Below are 19,637 nucleotides of genomic sequence, written 5' to 3' on the forward strand. Positions count from 1 at the left end.
AGGTTTCAAATCATGTCGCCCAGCCAAAAAAACCAAAGTTTACCATCGCAATGATGAAAAAGAGACTGGAATGAGCCAAAGAACACGAAAATTGGACAATTGAGGATTGGAATAAGGTAAATTACGTCACTACTAAAGTTTAAATCCCTACAACCACTGTTTTTATTCTAAAAAAATATCTTATAATTTTTTTTATTCATAGGTTTGTTTCTCCGATGAGTCTACAGTAGAGACACTCATGGATAAGTCGGCCTTCATCCGAAGGCGAGTAGGTGAAAAATATCACAAGGACTGCATAGTGGAGCGAGTAAAGCATCCTCTCAAGATCATGTTATGGTCTGTGATCAGCAGTAAGAGCACAGGGAGGTTGTACATTGTAAATGGAATGATGAATCAACATCAGTATATTGAAGTTCTGGAAAGAAAGCTCATGCCACAAATCAAAGACTGGTTTGGCGAATCGGAGGATTTTACCTTAGGCACGATTCAGCACCGTACCATAAGGCAAAAACAGTAACATCGTACCTGGAAAAAAAGAAAATTAAAGTACTGAAGTGGCCAGGTAATTCCCCAGACCTCAATCCGATCGAAAATCTATGGGAGCTTATGAAGAGGGGGATTGCCCAGGAAACAGTCATAAATAAGCAGCAGTTAATTGAGAGACTCATTGCCCCCTGGCACAGAAACGATAAAATAAAAGAAGACTGCCTGAGAAACATTCAAAGCATGCCAAGGAGGATCAAAGCTGTCATCGAAGCTAAAGGAGGTCACACAAAATATTAAAAAAAAATTGTTATTTAAGGTCAAAGAAAAAAATATTTTAAAATGTTGTAAAAGAACGTGTTTATGATATATTTTTGTATTATATTCACATCATTAGACGCTTATATGCAGTTTTATTCTTTATTAAACAGCAAAATACAAAGTTTTTTGAAGTGATCATAATAATTTGATCACCCACTGTAATATTATATTATATTATATTATATTATATTATATTATATTATATTATATTATATTATATTATATTATATTATATTATATTATATTATATTATATTATATTATAATATATTATGTTATTTTATATTATATACTTAATCTATCCGAGACATACCTTGAATTTAATCAGCCTCTTGGAGAATAGAGGATAATCTCTGTGTAAAATCCTTTATATAAAATTAGTTTCTAACCGTGGGTATGCACTCTTAGGCCAAAAGAAATAATTGTTAAATATAATACAATGAACATAAATACGACTAAAATACAAACCAGAACATGAAGGAGATAATCACAGACAAAATCTAATAAGCAAATCAAAACTATAAATGGAAGTGGAAGGAAAAATTAAGATAATATTGAAGCTATAATAAAGTATAATAAGGCATCCTGAATTCGATCAGCAATAATATTTTTATACACAGTCGCTAAAAAGGAATATCATAATAGACTAGGCGGGATCTGTAGAAATTCAGACCATAATGGACATTTTCCATAGGAAGCTATTTTTTTTTTGGAATTCCTTCAGGATGTGCCCAATATCGATAATCACGATATGCGCCAGTCGCAAACCCTGTGCTAAATTTTTTTGTTTAACAAAATCTGAAAAAAATTGAAAATTCCTCATTTTTTTGCTAATATTTTCGTTTATAATTCGGAAAATATTGATCCTAGAGAAAAAATTATAAGAAGTGAAAAGTTTCATTATTAAATTTTACACAATATTTCGTTAGCTAGAAATTGAAAATTTTATGTCTATTGTTGAAAAAATAGCAATAATTGGAAAAAAAAGTACAAAAAATGAAGTTAATCCTTTAAATGTTTTCGACTTTCTAAACTTGACTTACAAGCTCCATATTCCGCCTAGAAAAACATTTTAATATATTTAAAACGTGTGCTAAATTTTGTTAAGATCGGTCGGATAGGTTTTTGCATAATAATTTTGAAATCCAGCTTACTGGAAAAAAATCGCAAATTTTCAAATTTCTAGTAAGCAATAAATAAGGCTCTCAAATAGTTGCAAATTTTTTTTCCATATAGAGGAAGGCTGAAACTTTCAAACGTTTTTTGTAAAATTCAAATCGGTTCACTAGGAGAGCCTAGAAAATTTTTTAAGATTTTAAAAATTTTTTAGGCTTAAACAAATTGAATAACTTTACGAGCTTTAAACGTTACAATTTCAAAATTTATACACTTAAAGACCATTAAAAGACGCTTCTTTAAAAAACAAACGATACATTCGGCTTACTGGTTGCCGAGATATTGAAGGTCAAGGTCAGACCTGAAGATTCTTGTCCTTCCAAAAAAGAAAAAAAATTATTGAAGATTGAGTCAAAATAAAGTTTATTTATGAAAAAAAATTTTTTTTCGTTCGCCTTTGTTTTAACAATTTAAATTATTTATTAACAATTTATAAATACATATTTGTTTACTAAAAGTAACAATTTACTTCAATGTATAAATTGCAAGCTCAAAAACAATGCATGAAGAAAAAATGCAATTACTTGTTTAACATACAATTGTTTATTGCAAATTTCCCAATTTTGCAATTAAAAATGGTACTTGAAAATATGATATTTGATATCCTTGTCGTCCGAGACATCGATTAAAAAAAAAGAGCAAAATTGGTTAACAAGAAGCCAAGATAATGAAATTTTTAGCGCGCGCTATGATTTTGAACTCACCGATTCACATTTCGAGTGAATGTCCCCCACCACCACCTCTCATGCATTCCGAGCGACATTTTACGCGAAAACGGTTTTTTATTTGTCTTTTTTATGGATGTTGCCATAAAGCGTATTACGTAAAACTTTTCATATAAAAAGTACTTGACAAGACGAGGGTATTTGTTTAGAAACGAGCCCTCTATCACTTATAGTTACACGGCAAATATATGCCAACTTTGACCTTCAATATCTCGATAACCAGTAAGCCGAATGTATTTTTTTTGAAGAAGCGTCTTTTAATGTTCTTTAAGTGTATAAATTTTGAAACTGATATGTTTAAAGCTCGTAAAGTTATTCAATTTGTTTATAAGCCTAATATATATATATATATATATATATATATATATATATATATAAAAATGTTTAAAACTTTAAAAAATTTTCTAGGCTCTCCTAGTGAACCGATTTGAATTTTACGAAAAGCGTTTGAAAGTTTCAGCCTTCTTTTATGTGTAAAAAAATTTTCAACTATCTGAGGGCCTTATTTAGGGCTTACTACAAATTTGAAAATTTGCGATTTTTTTCCAGTAGACTGGGTTGCAAAATTATTATGCAATACCTATCCGACCGATCTTAACAAAATTTAGCACACATTTTAAACATATTAAAAGCTTTTTCTAGGCGGAATATGGAGCTCGTAAGTCAAGTTTAGAAAGTCGAAAACATTTAAAGGATTAACTTCATTTTTTGTACTTTTTTTTTCCAATTATTCATATTTTTTCAAAAATAAACATTAAATTTTCAATTTCCAGCTAACGAAATATTGTGTAAAATTGAATAAGGAAACTTTTAACTTCTTATAATTTTTTCTCTAGGATCAATATTTTCCGAATTATAAACGAAAATAGCAGCAAAAAAATGAGAAATTTTCAATTGTTTTCAGATTTTGTTAAATAAAAAATTTAGCACAGGGTTTGCGACTGGCGCATATCGTGATTATCGATATTGGGCACATCCTGAAGGGATTCCAGCAAAAAAATAGCTTCCTATGGAAAATGTCAAATCCAAAACAGATCCCGCCTAGACTATAAGTACTGGAGAAAAAGAAAAGCCAGGTAGAAATATAAAAAAATTAGCCAAAAATGAAAGGGATGAAACAATTAAATGATCAGTGCTATTTCAAGAAAACGATAGAACGATAATATTCTTGTATATTGGAACGACAGTACTGTTACAAAAATTACACAATTTCACTTTATTTTCTAATTAAGTTCGGTTTTTTTAAAATGTAATTAAAACATACCTCTAAGAAAATCTAAGTGAGTATCAATAACAGCCTCTGGATTGGTGGCCAAGAACCTGGAACTCCACAGGACGTCTCCATCAATCGGTTGTTGGACGTGGCAGCCTAATTGAGTAGCAAAGCCCCCATCCAAAATGACGATGTCCTTTTGGAATGTAGCAACTCGGTTGCTGCTGCTCGTCTCTGCCGACGCTGTCGCCTCGGGGCGGATCTCCACCGAATTCCCGATACCCGGGGGGGCCATTGTTTCAGTTTAATTGTTCTGGAAAAAACGGAGCAAAATGTGAGATCGCAGAATGGTTTTTTTATTGTCTGTGTCTGAATTGTCGGTGGCGGTAATATGTTTTATATCGGCTATTAGATTTAGGAGGAGTAAACTCGAATTGATTTCCGACAATGTTGTAGGATACGAAAATAAGTGGAAAAAGCAAAGGGAAATAAAAATATTGCCACCTAAAACATTTAAAGATTTTGGCTAAAATTTTAATTAAAATATATTTAAAGTTTTTATATAAATAAAAAAAATTTGATTAGTTTCGACTGTAACTATTTTTAATTCGATAAAACTATACTTTAAAAATGTTTGTTATTAGAAAACGAAAAGAAATTTGAACAGAATCTTAATAATGCATATTAATTATACATTTGAGAACATGGTAACTGATGGACAAAATTATTGATATAATTTCTTCTTCGACAACCATCCATAAATATTACATGATATCTGCCAAAGTTCTCCGATTTATTAAGTATTCAGAGTATATCTAAGACATTAATATGAACAAAAGAAAGGCAAATCCAGATTTAAACCGTAGTTTAATCCAGATTATTGCTGTTTTGTTGACTTAAAAAATGGATAATACCACCAACCGGTTAAATAGACTGGCTTTTACTAAAGATATAGTACTCAGACCATCTGCTGACAATAAGAACTTTGATACAGAAGGCAAATGAGTACCAACTATCCGTATTTCTTGCCTTCGTAGACTATGAAAAGACATTTGATAGTATCGAGATGTGGGCTATAGAACTAGCTATTTTTAATTGTAGAAACGATTCGAGATACAGGTAACTAATACATAATATATATAAAAACGCAACTATAATAGTATAACTAGACGAAAATACAAATCCCATCCCCATCAAGAGAGGATATAGACAAGGCGACGTAATATCTCCAAAGCTTTTTAATCTAGACCTAGAAGACGTCGTCAAAACAACAAATTGATCAGCATATGGCATCAACGTTAATGGTAACAAATTAAACCACCTCAAATTTGCTGATGACATGATGTGGTGGTGGATTGGTGGATTTGGTGATTGTAGCGAGCACATTCGAGGAATTACAAATTATGATAAAGGAACTCGCAGACAGCTCCCAATACGTCGGCATTAAAATAAATATAACAAAAACAATGATCAACACAGACGATCCCAGACGTATAACTATAAATGGCAGTGAGATAGAACCAGTCCAGGAATATACCTACCTAAGCCAAATTCTGAAACTTGACAAAGAGAACCAGTACAAGTATATAAATCACTAGAAGAGAAAGACTGGCCTGGGCAGGATTTGCAAGACTCAGTTGGATACTAACCAATGCAAATATGAATACACTAGCCACAATAGAAAGGGTAATGAAAAGAGCAATGTTAGGTATACGACTGTCAGATAAAAAGAGGAACGACTGGATTAACTAAGATTAAAAACAAAAGTTGAGGATATACAACAAAAATTGCCAAATTTAAACGGACCTTCGCAGGTTACGCTGCTAGACGAAAAGGCCAACGTTAAAAGGAAAGCATCGAGATGTGGTGCTACCGTCGAATGCTGAAGATAAGTTGGGTTGAAAGAGTCACAAACTTTAAAGTAATGCGAAAGATAGGAAAAGACCAAGAAATTTTGTCAACGATCAAATGAACAAAACTCGAATATTTGAGTCACCTGATGAGAGGACATAAATACGCATTACTTCAAAATATAAGGCAAGGAGAAATAGAAGGAAAACGGAATCCAGGCCGTAGAAGAATGTGATGTTTGCGTAATTTGAGAGAGTGGTTTGGTTGTACCACTAATGAACTCTTTAGGTCAGCTGTAAACAAGGTCAGAATAGCCTTGATGATTTCCAATCTCTGATAGGAGTGGCACAAGAAGAAGAAGATTGCTGTAATGTATCGCCAGATCAACGAGTATTTTTTGACTAGCTAGTTTATTAACTAGTATCAGATCCAGTCTATTATGTGCCAGTAGCTGTTCTATGAACACAGTTCGGTGCCAGAATAACTTATATTAAGAAAAGGCCAAGTAGAAAAAACTGGTTAGGCGGACTTGGTGGTTTCATGAGTTCTGCAGACAAAAGCTGATGTGTGATGACAAACGACTGAGAATCGGAAAAAATGAGGACACCGGGCCTAAGTTATGTCCTAACAGCCTAGTATCACAGTCAGTATGTTACCTAGTTATACCTTAGTATCAGAGAACTAGGGTTAAACGGGTCCAGTCCACATCAGAGTCACGGAGGACAGTGACTAAGTGACTAAGAACTCAGTACTGCCTGAAATATTTACCTCCGGCTGATTCCCCACCTAGTGATGAAAAAAAAGTATAGCTTGTAGTTATCATTTCAACCATAGTATCCAGGACATGTTTATAATAACTGAAATGGTTGTTTAAAATACTCCCAGTATGGTGGCTAGTTCTTGATGGAGTATCTTTTTTACTGAGTCATGCCGTTATTTTTATTTCATTTTTACAGATGCCTGGCAGGCCTCGGTACTACGGTGAACGGTTTCTAGAGCTTGACATCCATATCGGCATTTATCGTTTTGCATCGGCTAAGAATACGACATCAATATTTCAAGGGGTAAGTCTATATTCTTTGTACAAACATCAATAATGAGTAAGACCAGTTAATTTCTTAATTTATTTACAGTTGTATTTGCTATTTTTTGCTAATTTATTTACAAACAAAATATTGCATTTTTTCTTCATTATTATTTATCTAATATCATTTAACCAGCGACCTCTTAAGTGTTATTCAAAACACAGGTCTTGACCCCTTAACAAGATTATCTATAGGTTGTGAAAGAGATATAAAAAATATTCTCAATTACTAAATCTTAAAGTGAAACGCATCGATATAGATAATATCGAAAAAACCGCACGTTTACAGTTACGTTTATGTCAAAAATAATACGTAGAGTCAATGACGTAGCATTTAAAAAACTATGCTTTATTTTATCTTTATGTATCTACCATATGTCAAACGCGAGCACTAATGTAGATAAATATATAAATAATTTTATTGATGTAATATTTAAAAAAGGTAAACATGGTTAGTATTTTTTTATTTTAGTTATATAATGACAATTTTTATCTTAAATATTTCGTATCACAATAATTTTATTTCAATTATAATAACACCATTGTTGAAACCATAATTAATATTATCAGAATTGTAATTTAAAGTGGGAAAGCTGCATAAATTGCATAAATAGAGAGTGAATAGCGAGGGAATTAATACTCCGGTCGTCAGAGACGAAAATGCCACTGAACCTCTAAAAATCATACGAACTAGCTGAATTTTGCCGAAAATGTCAATTTTAGGACGCTAAAAAAGATGCGAAAAAGTTTACCACTTTTACCCCTCGGGTTTCCCCTAAAAGCCCCACAGAGAGGGCGGAAAACGGAAAAGAATCGATTTACCAAGAATCTGTACGCCAAAGAAAAAATGTTTTAAATAACAAATGGACCTTAAGATAATTTTAAAGAAAAATGTTTATTAGCATTTTTTGGGTAGAATGATCCATTCTCTCAGAAACAACGATTGTAGCGATCGGAGATTTCGAATGTTAGTTACACGCGCGAAATCAATGCTCACTAAAATTTGTATCAGCTCGACGGTAAAAACTTAATATCTTTTGATTCGAGTGTCCTATCGACAAAAATCAAGATGCGTTTTAAAGGTAAACAGTAAAGCTTTCGTATGCAACTGTTTTATTTTGTCGCAAATAAACTCAGTTTTTATCATTGAGCAAAAACACAGAAGAGGGAATGTAAAGGTAGTGGGGACCAAAATGTTGTTAGACGGGAAGTGGCCCATTTTGAGAGGCCACATTAAACAAAGAGTCTCTTTCCTTGTTTTAAGAAATCAAATATAGTTGGGTTATGTTATTGTTTGTCCCAACTGTCACATGAAAGCTTATTTATATTGAAGTTTTTTAACAATTGTGTCACATTTTAGACTATTATCGTTATTTCATTAAAACTTTATTATGTTCTGTTGTTTTTTCCAATCACTCAAAAAGTATTTTAAGTGATTGGCATAGTGCTTATAATAGTATTGGAACATAGTCTTAAATTTGGCGCCTTTGCATTTCCGTATATGTCCGCCATATTAAGAGACCACTTTTATGAATTTTGGTCTCCTTTTCGTAACGATTAGATTCCCTCTTTTGTCTTTTTGCTCGATGGTTTTTATAGAGGTGTTAAAAAAATAAACGTGGCGCGATTTTTGCCATTTTTTATGATTCTCATGTGATCAATACAATGTACCCCTTTCATTGACCAATCACTATCGAGTTTTTATAACTATAAGCTAATCTTCAAAACCTATAGCATAAAATTTTAGTTTTGAGTTTAGCTTAAAAAACGCTGAATTTAAATTTTCACATTACACACGATCTAAAACGTTTAAAACTGCACTTTTTTAATTACACTAATAGGTTTTTCAAAAGTACTTAACTTCTACTATGAATTACACCCAAACCCGTCTTCTTGGAGGCATTTCCTGTGACGTGCGATCGTTTGTAATTTTTTTTGAACCTATTCTCTATCCTTCCATTGTTGGATGTAGGTCTCCCCCAGTTCTCTCCATCTTTCCCTATCTTGAGCTGTTCTCTGCCATGTGAGACCTTCTTGTTTCCTGATGTCATCTTTCCACCTCATCTGTGGTCTGCCTCTTGATCTCTTTGCATTGTTTGTAATTTAAAAAGTTCAATTCCGCGTTTTTAGTCATATTTCAAATGCCTCATATTGGTTGTCAAAAATCAAAATCGAATTTTCATGTTATAGCATTTGAAGAACAGAATTTCTCAAGAATGGAAAATTACAGAGGAATTAATTTATTAAACACAACACTAAAATTAACAACCAAAGTGATAACAAATAAACTGAATAAAATTATAACACTAGCAGAAGACCAACAAGGTTTTAGGTCGGGAAGATCATGCACCGACGCTATATTTATAATGAGGAAAGTGCAAGAGAAATTCACATCTAGGAGGACGAAGAAGCAGCGAAAGTTGGAGAGTCTTAAAATCTTTACGACAAGATAAAAAGAGAGACATAGTGTCAACAATAACAATGGATCACTGGGACCAATATTTTTAAAAAACTCCTAAGGGAAGATAGACCACAATTTAAAGACAACAACGAAACACAAAATATAAATATTTTAACTTCGCCCATAAGAATAACAGCGAAAGAAGTGGAAGATGTATGTAGATCTCTAAAAAATACCAAATCACCGGGTCCAAGTAACATCCCTGCAGAGTTAATTAAACACAGTACAACCAAACTATATACAAGTTTAGCCAAACTTCATGAGATGAGGCATCAATAGAGAAATGAAATACAGAGACATAGAAGAAGACTTATGGACGAATCGAAAGGAGTGGCAACTGAGTATCGGAAGACGTAGAAGAACAGATGAAGTGAATAGAGCAAACAGAGCTGAAAGCTGCCTAAATGAAACAATATGGAGAAATAAAAATATCGGGAAAGAAACGAAAAGCAGAATGTACAAAACAGTCATCAGACCAATAATGAGATACGCGGCAGAAACAAGACCTGACACAGAAAGGACAAAAAAGATGTTACAGCAGAGATGAAAATACTTGGAAAAATTGATGGTAAGACAGTATGGGACAGACCTAGAAGTACAGATATACCATTTAGATGCAAGGTGGAGAACAGCAAGAACTGGGTAAGAAATAGAAGAGTAGAATGGAACGATTATATAAGCCGAATGACAACAAATTGCCGTAAAGACGGCAAGAGAGGGTTCCCTAATTGGAAGACGACGATCAGTAGGAAGACCACGAAAACGATGGGACGACAACTTACTGGAAGCACATTGAAAAACAGACAGAGTCATGTCTATATAAAAAGAAGAAGAAGGTTTTGAAGACTAGTCTCCAACAATAAAAATTTCACTACGACCGGTTAATGAAAGTAATAAATTTTATTGGTCTCACGATTTTTTATTTATTGAACAGCTTTATGGAAACTGACTTCATTTGCGACAAAATACAAAAATTTCATACGAAAGCTGCACTCTTTACCTTTAAAACGCTTTTTGATTATTGTCGATAGGACACTCTAAAAGAGATCGAATTTTTATCTAAAATTGATTTCGCACGCGTAGCTGACATTCGAAATCGTTGTTCGCATCATGCGTTATTTTTGAGAGAACGGTTCATTTTACACAAGTGTTAATAAACATTTTTTGTTCAAAATTCAGTTCAGCTACATTTTTTATTTGAAATATTTTTTTGTACGACGCGCGACGTACATATTCTTGGTAAATCGATTTTTTCCGCTTTCTTCCCCTACGAGAGCGGGTGGTATTAGGGGGAAGCCGGAAAGTAGTTTTAACATTTTCAAGAAAATTCAGTTTTTTTGTATGATTTTTAAAGGTTCAGTGACATTTTCGTCTCTGACGACTGGAGTATAAAGAAATGAATTTTTTATATCAAATCTAAAGCATCTTTGGGATTTAGTAATGCATTTTTTGTTTGTCTCTATCTGAGTCACATCGGATTAAAAATAAAGAAAATTGCTTCATTAGAAGCCAAGGAAAAACATTTGTTTACGTATACCGATTGCGAACTTTAAAATTAAACTTTCTTCAACCTAATTTTTTTGATATTTTTCACGTGCAATGCCAATAGTATTTATTATTATATATGTTATAAACATCTTGAAGATATGAAATTTTTTATCAAGAAAGAGCTTTGAAAGAAAGCGGTAATCGTTTAAAGATTATCATCGTATTGTTTATAACTTCGTCGCAAATGCTGGTTAAATTTGACCGGTTGTATATTAGGAACCACTACTCGTAACTAAACTTTTTCTTTTAATAGAAGAGTCTTGCCGAATCAATTATAACGCCGTTTTCTGAATTTAATTTGATATTTTAAAAGCTTTTTTTTTTAAATTTGGATTGCAAAATTATTATGCAAAATCTATTAAATCAATTTTAATAAAATTTGGTGGGCTATTTTATAGTTAGTAGTAGCATAAAGTAGGTTATGTTATAAGAATTTTCTAGACGAAATATGAAGGTCCTAAGGTCCTAAAATAAAATAAATATTATATAAAAAATATATATTTTATAATTAATATCTATAAATATAGTTTATTAAATAATAAATACTAAAAATTTAATGATAATAATAGTATTTTAAGCGAATAATTAACTATATAACTTATTATTTATTGAATCCTACTGGCTGATTTCGCGTTACCGTATACACAGGTAAGCGGTCCCCCACTCTTTGCGCTCCATCTCAAGAAGGGTTAAAGGTACATAAAAGTACTTCAGACACAAATTGAAGAGAATTTTCCATTCTACAATTTTTCTTACCACCTTAAATGTCATAAAGTGTAAGGGAAACGAGATATTTGCAGAAAACTCATTTTCGTGACCGTTGACCTTTAATATCTTAATTCGCGGACACGTGATTATATGAGACTTTTGAGGTAAGTTTTATACCATCAAAATAAAGACGTATGCAAATTTTCAGCTTATTATCTTTCATTCCGAGGTTTGCCCCCTTTTTTGCCTTATTTTACTGGATTAAACCGACTATAGTAAGGATAGTAAAAAAAAATGGATGTTTTTAGTAATTTTTACATATTCAAATTGTTTTATTAATATTCCCGACCTCTCTGAGAGGGAGGATAAATTAATTATTATTATTAAAGTTATTACACTTATGAAAGTTATGAACTTTTTCTGCAAAAATCCGAATGCCACGTTTCACATCCAAATGTAGTCGTTTTTTCACAAAATGTAGTCTAAATGGATTATTTTATAAATTCTCGCTTGCATTCTTTTGCTGCTAAACTTCTTTTTTGTTTTTAGATATTCTCAGAAAATAATTGAATTACAATTCTAATTTTTCTTTCTTTTGGATAAACGCAATTTTTTTAATACCCGTATATGGAAGACCATTTTTAAAAAGTTAGACTTATAGCAAAATATACTGAAATTTCCAGTTAATATAGGTTACTGCTGTATTAAAATATTTCTGAAGCCACTAAGAGTAGTGTAAAAATATTAGCTAGGATTGTGTTGTCTCTTGAAAATATTATTACCCTCCTACTAAAAAACCTCTTCGGTCCACACAGATTTTAACGAGGTAATAAATTTCACTTTATTATAATGCTATTCACTTTATTGTTACGACGCAGTTAACTCCTGAGTAAACGAAATATAAAAACCGTACCCCAGTTTTTAAATATACAAAATCCCTAGATAAATTGTTTCATAATCATGCAATGAATTTTCAAAACCATTAGACATAACAGTATATATTATAACTACACTCGCGATCATAAAATCCGGGTCACCTTGAAAATCACCGATATTTCATTTTTAACGAGCTTTATCGTAAAAAATAAGAACACAAATACAAACTAATGCATGTTTCTGAGAATTGTTGCGGTTTCCTTTGTAACAGAGAATTTCAATAGTGCCAATTTCGCGGTAAAGTGCACACTTCCCAAAATGAACGCTACCTGTAACTCCGCTTGTTTTAAATGTCTCGTTTGTGCTTGGACTTTCTGTTCAAATGCAACGGACAAACGTTTATTATTGCCACCATTAGTGTTTATTAGTGCCATTATTAGTGTTTATTTTTTGACCAAAATGCCTTTTACTGTTGAAACGGCACAAATTGTTGCACTTGTGTAAGACGGTCACACTCAACGGCAAGTCACAAGAACTGTTGGCGTAAGCCTTTCTACGGTTCAACGAGTGCCTCAACGCTTTCAGTAGGCAAGTTTGCTAACCAGGCGACCTGGCTGTGGATGAAGAACAACGACCACGGCACTACCGTTTCCTTGTGTTTCAGTCTTTATGAAACCGGACCTTAACAGCGGTTATGCGTCAAAATCGTCTAGAGGAAGTACGAAATCGCAATTTTAGTATTGCAACAGTCAGAAGAAGACTTCGTTCTTCTTGACTATCTTCTCGGGTAATGGCTAGAGGGCCGCCACGTCGCCGGGTGCCTCGAGTTGCACGACTAGCTTTTGCTCGACAATACGCGCGTTGGGGAATTAACGATTGTAGCAAAGTGTTATTCTCAGATGAATCCCGTTTCTACCTAACTGGATCCGATGGACGTGTAAGAGTTTGAAGGAGAACCGGTGAACGATTTTCACAAGCTTGCATTGCTCCAAGAATGCCATTTGGTGGAGGCTCGGTCATGGCTTGGGGAGGTATATCTTCCGACTTCCACACAGAATTACCCTTCATCGAAAATGGGTCCCTAACTGCACGAAGGTACATTACGGAGATTCCGGAAGAACATGTTATGCCCAACATGGCATGGCTTGGAGAAAACGCCGTTTTTATGCAGAACAACGTGCGATCGCACGTTGCCAGGATCAGTATGTAATGCTTGGACGAAGTTGGAATTACGAGGGTAGCCTGGCCAGCTAGGTCTCCGGACCTGAATCCCATCGAACATCTCTGGGACGATTTGAAAAAAACGTATTTAAACCCATACACCTCCTCCTAACAACGCACTGGAGCTTAAGGATCTGTTAGTGAGTGAGTGGAATAACATACCACAACATGTAATCCGAAGAAAAATTGAGAGTATGCCCCGTCGTCTGCAAGAGGTTATTAGAGCAAGGGGAGGCAATACACGATATTGGTCATTGAAATTTCACTGATTTTTTACCACGTTCTGTATTTTCCAAATTTTTTCGTATGTCTGTTTTATCAACAGTTTGATTTGTTTTCTGTTTTTTTTTTTTTCAATAAAAACAATAAAAAACCATTTTTTTTTCTTTCAAAACAAACATTGATGACAAATAAAAAACACATTAGCCAAAAAAAAGGTTATTACTGCACCAGAGGCAAAAATATTGAAGAAACTTGAAATTTTCAAGATGACCCGGATTTTATGATCGCGAGTGTATTTATGAACGTCTGAATGTCTGATAAAAAGCAAATAATTCTTATAGAAACAATACCAGTGTTAAACAAGGAGATAATAAGAAAATATGTTTTAAGAAAATTAATAAATGGCAGTTCTTGTATATTAACGACTGAAAATAATCGTTGCTGTGAATGTTAAACATCTTTTAATAAAAATAAGATTTGTCTCATTCAACAATACTAATTGTTTAACAAGGTTCTGAAAGTACTTTCTTGTGGCATATCTAATTTAAATATTATGTTTATATATAGGGGATTAAGCTAATTCACGGAGAAATTCATAAATTTATTCACCAATTTCTGTGTCAATAAATTCGTGAATGGATGTAAAATTTCTTTGACTTCATATAAAATTTTTACATCAAGTGTCATTCTTTCAGTAGAGCCAATGGTTTTATTATTGGATGTTATTTATCGTTGTTTGTTTGAATAAAGATATATTTTGTATATATAATCAGAAAACAATAATATTTCAAATAACTTAAATAATGACAACATAGCTAAAGAAACAGAAAAGTGGTAATTTTATTTTTTATATGATATAACAAGTCAGTATTTAGTCAATTTCTTCACAAATTTATTCCTTGAAGCGACTTCATGAATTTCTTCTTCTTCGATGAATTCTCACGAATTTATTGTTGGTGTAAAGCCTGCATTAAGTAACGTCTTTTCAAAATTGATGAATTTACATGCGTGGCCTCGATCAACAACCTCATGCTTACGGTTGAGAAAATCTGAAGGTGGTGTTCTTCTTTTTCTTCGCGTGCCATATCAGAGTCTTGTTTCTTTCCAGTACAAATTTTTAATGACACGAATATCCTTGTCATTTATTCCGATATTTTTCAGTATTTGCATTAATTTTACATGCTGTACTTTATCGAATGCCTTTTCGAAGTCCACAAAACATGCAAATACATCTGTTCTTTGGTAACGGAAGTTTTGTAATAGGATGTTAAGCGTAAAAAGTGCCTCCCTGGTTCCCATAGCATTTCTAAAAAAAATTGGGTATCTTCGAGATCTTCGCATTTGCATCCAATTCTGTTGTGAAATATTCTTAGGAAAATTTTAAGAGTGTGGCTCATTAGGCTAATTAATCGATATTCTGAGCATTTTCTCGCATTGTGTTTTTTTTATAATTCGACAAAGATGGATTTGAGCCAATCTGTGGGAATCACTCCGGTGTTATATATTGAATTAAAAAGTCTTAATACTACTTTTATGTTATCATCCTCTATTAGTTTCAGCAACTCAGTTGGTGTATCATCTGGACCACAAGTTTTTTTTAATTTTAGCATTATATATAGTGTGTTCTACCTCGCATTTCATAATTTCTGGGCCGTCAGTACAGTTTTGGTAGAATTCGTCAATATTATTCCTGTTATCTTCAAACAACTCTGATATATACAGCTGCCATTCTTTTCTTATTTCGTGCTCATTTACAATAATTTTGTTATTATTGTCAACGAGTACAGAGGGAACTTGCTTTTTAAATATGTTACTCATTTCTTTTAGTTTTTTGTGCATATAAATGTGGTGTTCTTACTCTAGGAATATTAAATTTTGACTGTTTTGTGTGTTTTTTTGTGTTATATGTTTGGGTTATATGTTGTGTCATATGTTATTCGTAAGATGTGTAATGTAGGTTTGTGTTAGAATCTTGCGTATTGTGTGTTGCATATGTGTCGTCTATAAATTGTAGGTGATATTTCTTCGATTTCCTATTACTCCGCTATTAAAGCAAAGCTTTTATACTGGAGTTGTATTACTTGTTTGTGAAGAGATGAGCGTAACGGAACTAGCGCTAGACGACATAGAATAATGGAGTTTAAAATGAAAAATTGCTAGAAACTCCGAAGAGACACAGACTGTATTTTTCAAAAAAAAAGGCACCAACAACCAGATGAACAGGTAACTGTGCAAGACAATCCCATCGAGTGGAAAAGCGAAGCAAAATACCTCGGAGTAATCATGGACAACGGCTTAACGTTTAGTAAACATGTAGAAGCTAAAGTGCAAAAAGTCAACATGGCAAGAGCATCAATAAGAGGCCTAGCAGGAAAAAACGCAAACTTAGACTGAAAACAAAAATAAGATTAATAAATAGTATAATTCTTCCTATACTAACATATGCACCTCTCGCATGGCGACACATATACAATACATCAAAACAAAAAATACAAGCGGCACATAACAACAGCCTAAGAGAAGCAGTCAACGTACCGAGATACGTAGCAGAAAGATTCCTCTTTAGAGAACTACAACAAATCAGAGTGATTGACACAATAAAAGAAAAAGCTAGGACAAAGTTCGCGGAGATAGGGAACCACCCCAGCCACATATTGCGAGAGATAATGAGGTAAGACGCTTTCCACAGATGGAAGCACAAAAGACTCAAACAACAAATAGTTGAATAAAATCATAATACTACAAACACTTCAAAAAACAACAACAACGCACAATGAAGATAGTTCGTATCTCAAAACACTCGTGGACAATCGCAAAATACAACGTGGGTCCGGTTGCCTTAAAGAGGACAAACTCTATATTGTTATATTGTCTCATATTTTTATATATATTTCAATGTTATGATATAGATATTGTACTAATTATGATTTTTGTTTCAGGGCTACCACATACAAAAAAAAATTTAAAAATACAAAAATCGGCACAAAAAAAAAATAAAAAAATACTAACAAAAACCGGCGCAAGCCAACAAAAAGAAAACTAATAAAAAACCCCAAAAACCCGAGCACGTAGGGCCCAACCACTTGAGCACCAAGTCACCGAACTGAGCCTAGCTCAGAGCGGAGCCTTAAGGCCCTGAGGTCCTAAGTTTTGAATTCGGTTAGGAAACCATGTTGGGGTTCTATTACCCAGGACCTCCACATGAAGAGCATTTGGCTGATAGTTGTGCCCGTATCACGCATCAGAGTGCTATAGGGGGGAAAAGGATGGCCTGGAGCATTGGAGCGACTCCTGTTTTTGAAAATTGACATTTTCAGCAAAATTCGTCTTGTTGGTATGATTTGTAAAGGATCAGTAGCATTTTTGTCCCTGACGACTGAAGTAATAGGAAGAGAAGAAAAGTCATTGCTGCATAACATAAGAAATTAGACCCGAACATCAGAAAAATGGATTTATCAATATCAATTTGCTATACTAGTCACCAACCTCATTCAAGAAAACACTTAGAAGTAGTAGTTTACTATTTTTATTGGGAATAATCCAGAAATTGTAACTGTAATTGTAATTGTATTAAGAAGCCAAAAGAAAATAGCTTCAAAACAATATTAAGAAAAAGTAGTTACATAGTAGTTTAAAAATAATGTTTTTAGAATCACAGAGACATGTAACGTCAATAGAAAATGCTTTTTTTCTAAAAAAATAGAAAATACCTTATTCGCTCCGTGCGTGACTGACACGACACCTACCGCCTTCATCTGACAGTTTTGGACCTACCAATTTTCAGGTTAAACATATGACATGTTTGACATTGTTAAATACAGGCGAAATTGACAATTATTAATAATTAACATTTTAATTATATTTTTTCAGTTTATGTACAAAATAAATGTAGTATTAAAAACTGGGTTTCTCAAAATTCATCATAATACATATATCTTTTTAACCCCAAACTGAAAAGAAAGGGAAAAATCTAGTACTGGCAAATCAAGTTTTTCACGTAAAAGAGCATATAATTAAAAACAGTAATAGTAAAAGTTATGATATAAAAGCTAAAGTCATCAGGCACTCTGCAGTTAGCTTGAAGCCTTATAAAATATCATTTAAGGTAAATTATTTAAATATTTCCTATTTCAAATGCATAAATACTTTTTCATATTAATAGCACGGATCCATCTTTTTCTTTTCTCTAATTTATATGTAATCTTTGGGAACCTATAAAAACTATACTTACTATTTTTGCTATTATTAGCACAATTAAATACGCAACATGTATTTGCACACATTTTTGATAAAATTTATGCGTAAAAAGATTCCAGTTTTGTCATATTTTGCCGCTACGCACGCTGGCATCGTTTCAAGGTACCCCTACCATGGTCACGCAGTGAGCGAATAGCTTGACTTTATTTCAAAATGTTAAAATATGACCTATTTTATTTAGTACGAACGATTTTTAAATGATTGTGTTTTTTTGATTCAATAAACACAAAAATGTTTAACATTGTTACTAAATTTTTTCTATTTTATTCATTTAAACGTACTTAATAGTAATTAATAATAATGATGACTTACCGTTGATATGTTTTCGTTAGAAAGTTCTTGCTAATTTATTTAGCTGTTTCCTTATAATAATGCTGATAAACACACGACAATCATTGGTTTATTCACACAAGACATTTTTTTTATTATAACTTTTTTGTAATAGAAGAAAATTACACATTTCTCAATTCGACAATAGATTACGTTTAGAAAATATGGGAAATTTCTACCTTAATGTCAGTAAAACTTGATCCTGTCAAAGTAATTGTGCGAAGGGCTACAAAATAAAAGTAATACAAGTAGCGTCACTGTCTTAATAAATAACTGAACAGTTACATACAAATTGAGTTGGAAAAATGCCGGTTGCGAACAGACGTTGATAAATTGTTGAATCGTTGATTTACAATTTATTGAAGGATATGAGTATTAGTTTGGAGCATCATCTGGTTACTGGAAGACCACACAAAGCTAGGTTTTCTAAAATGGTTAAAAGAGTTTACGGTTCAAAGAATTTGAAGTTGATTATGTAACTCATTATAATGTTTATTACAGCTGTTTAAACTGTTTTATATGTAGAAGTTGTAAGTCAAAAATATCTAGCAAAATACCCGTTGTGGTGCCGGTCGGGTTAACAGCCACCATAATTTGAGACATATTTTTATAAAACAGAACTAAATATTTCTACTAACCTTTTTTTCATATTATATTATGGCGGAATATTTAACAATTCTTATTAGAACACTGGATTATAATGAAATAGTAGTTGGTATTCACCAAAATAATAAATTTTGCTAATTATTAGTTCGTTGTCTTTATTATGACTTTTGCATGGAAGGATGATAGCGACCGTGCGAGGTTGCCAATTTTTGTCGTAGGTTTCTCTCCTATGAAAAAAAAACGATGTGGAAACGTGGTGGAAGGGTCGAGTAATTTTTCTTGGTCCCTACTAATGTGAGGGGAGCACGACCGATGAAACCAAGACGGTTCAAATGAAAGGCGCAGTAATCATTCAAAGTTTGAAGACCCTTAGGCCATCACTGCCACCTAATTTAACTGTAAAGTGAGAACATACGTTTAAGTACAGTCAGATCAAAAGACTCGTACAAATGAAACCATGGTTTTTGGTGTAGTAAATATACGAAGGTGTATCCCATATGAATCGGTACATTTTTTAAAGCACGAAAAATACCAGTCAGAACTGTATTTTATATAA

At 32.9% G+C, this 19,637-nt stretch overlaps 1 protein-coding gene across 4 annotated transcripts in view; it reads right to left on the reverse strand.

Moving 5' to 3' along the window:
- The window catches only part of LOC140437504 (homocysteine S-methyltransferase-like), a 151,413-nt gene that overhangs the window by 59,649 nt on the left and 72,127 nt on the right, over nucleotides 1-19,637 (reverse strand). For 3 of the 4 annotated variants that reach the window (XM_072527071.1, XM_072527068.1, XM_072527069.1), the window contains one exon: nucleotides 3,969-4,230. In XM_072527071.1, coding sequence (XP_072383172.1) covers nucleotides 3,969-4,212 — 244 coding nt within the window. In that variant the 5' untranslated portion in view covers nucleotides 4,213-4,230. Of the gene's footprint in view, nucleotides 1-3,968; nucleotides 4,231-18,457; nucleotides 18,481-19,637 lie in introns of those variants that run through there. The other variant, XM_072527070.1, reaches the window with a different exon arrangement.

The sequence above is a fragment of the Diabrotica undecimpunctata genome, chromosome 3, assembly GCF_040954645.1.
Source record: "Diabrotica undecimpunctata isolate CICGRU chromosome 3, icDiaUnde3, whole genome shotgun sequence".
Lineage (NCBI taxonomy): Eukaryota > Metazoa > Arthropoda > Insecta > Coleoptera > Chrysomelidae > Diabrotica > Diabrotica undecimpunctata.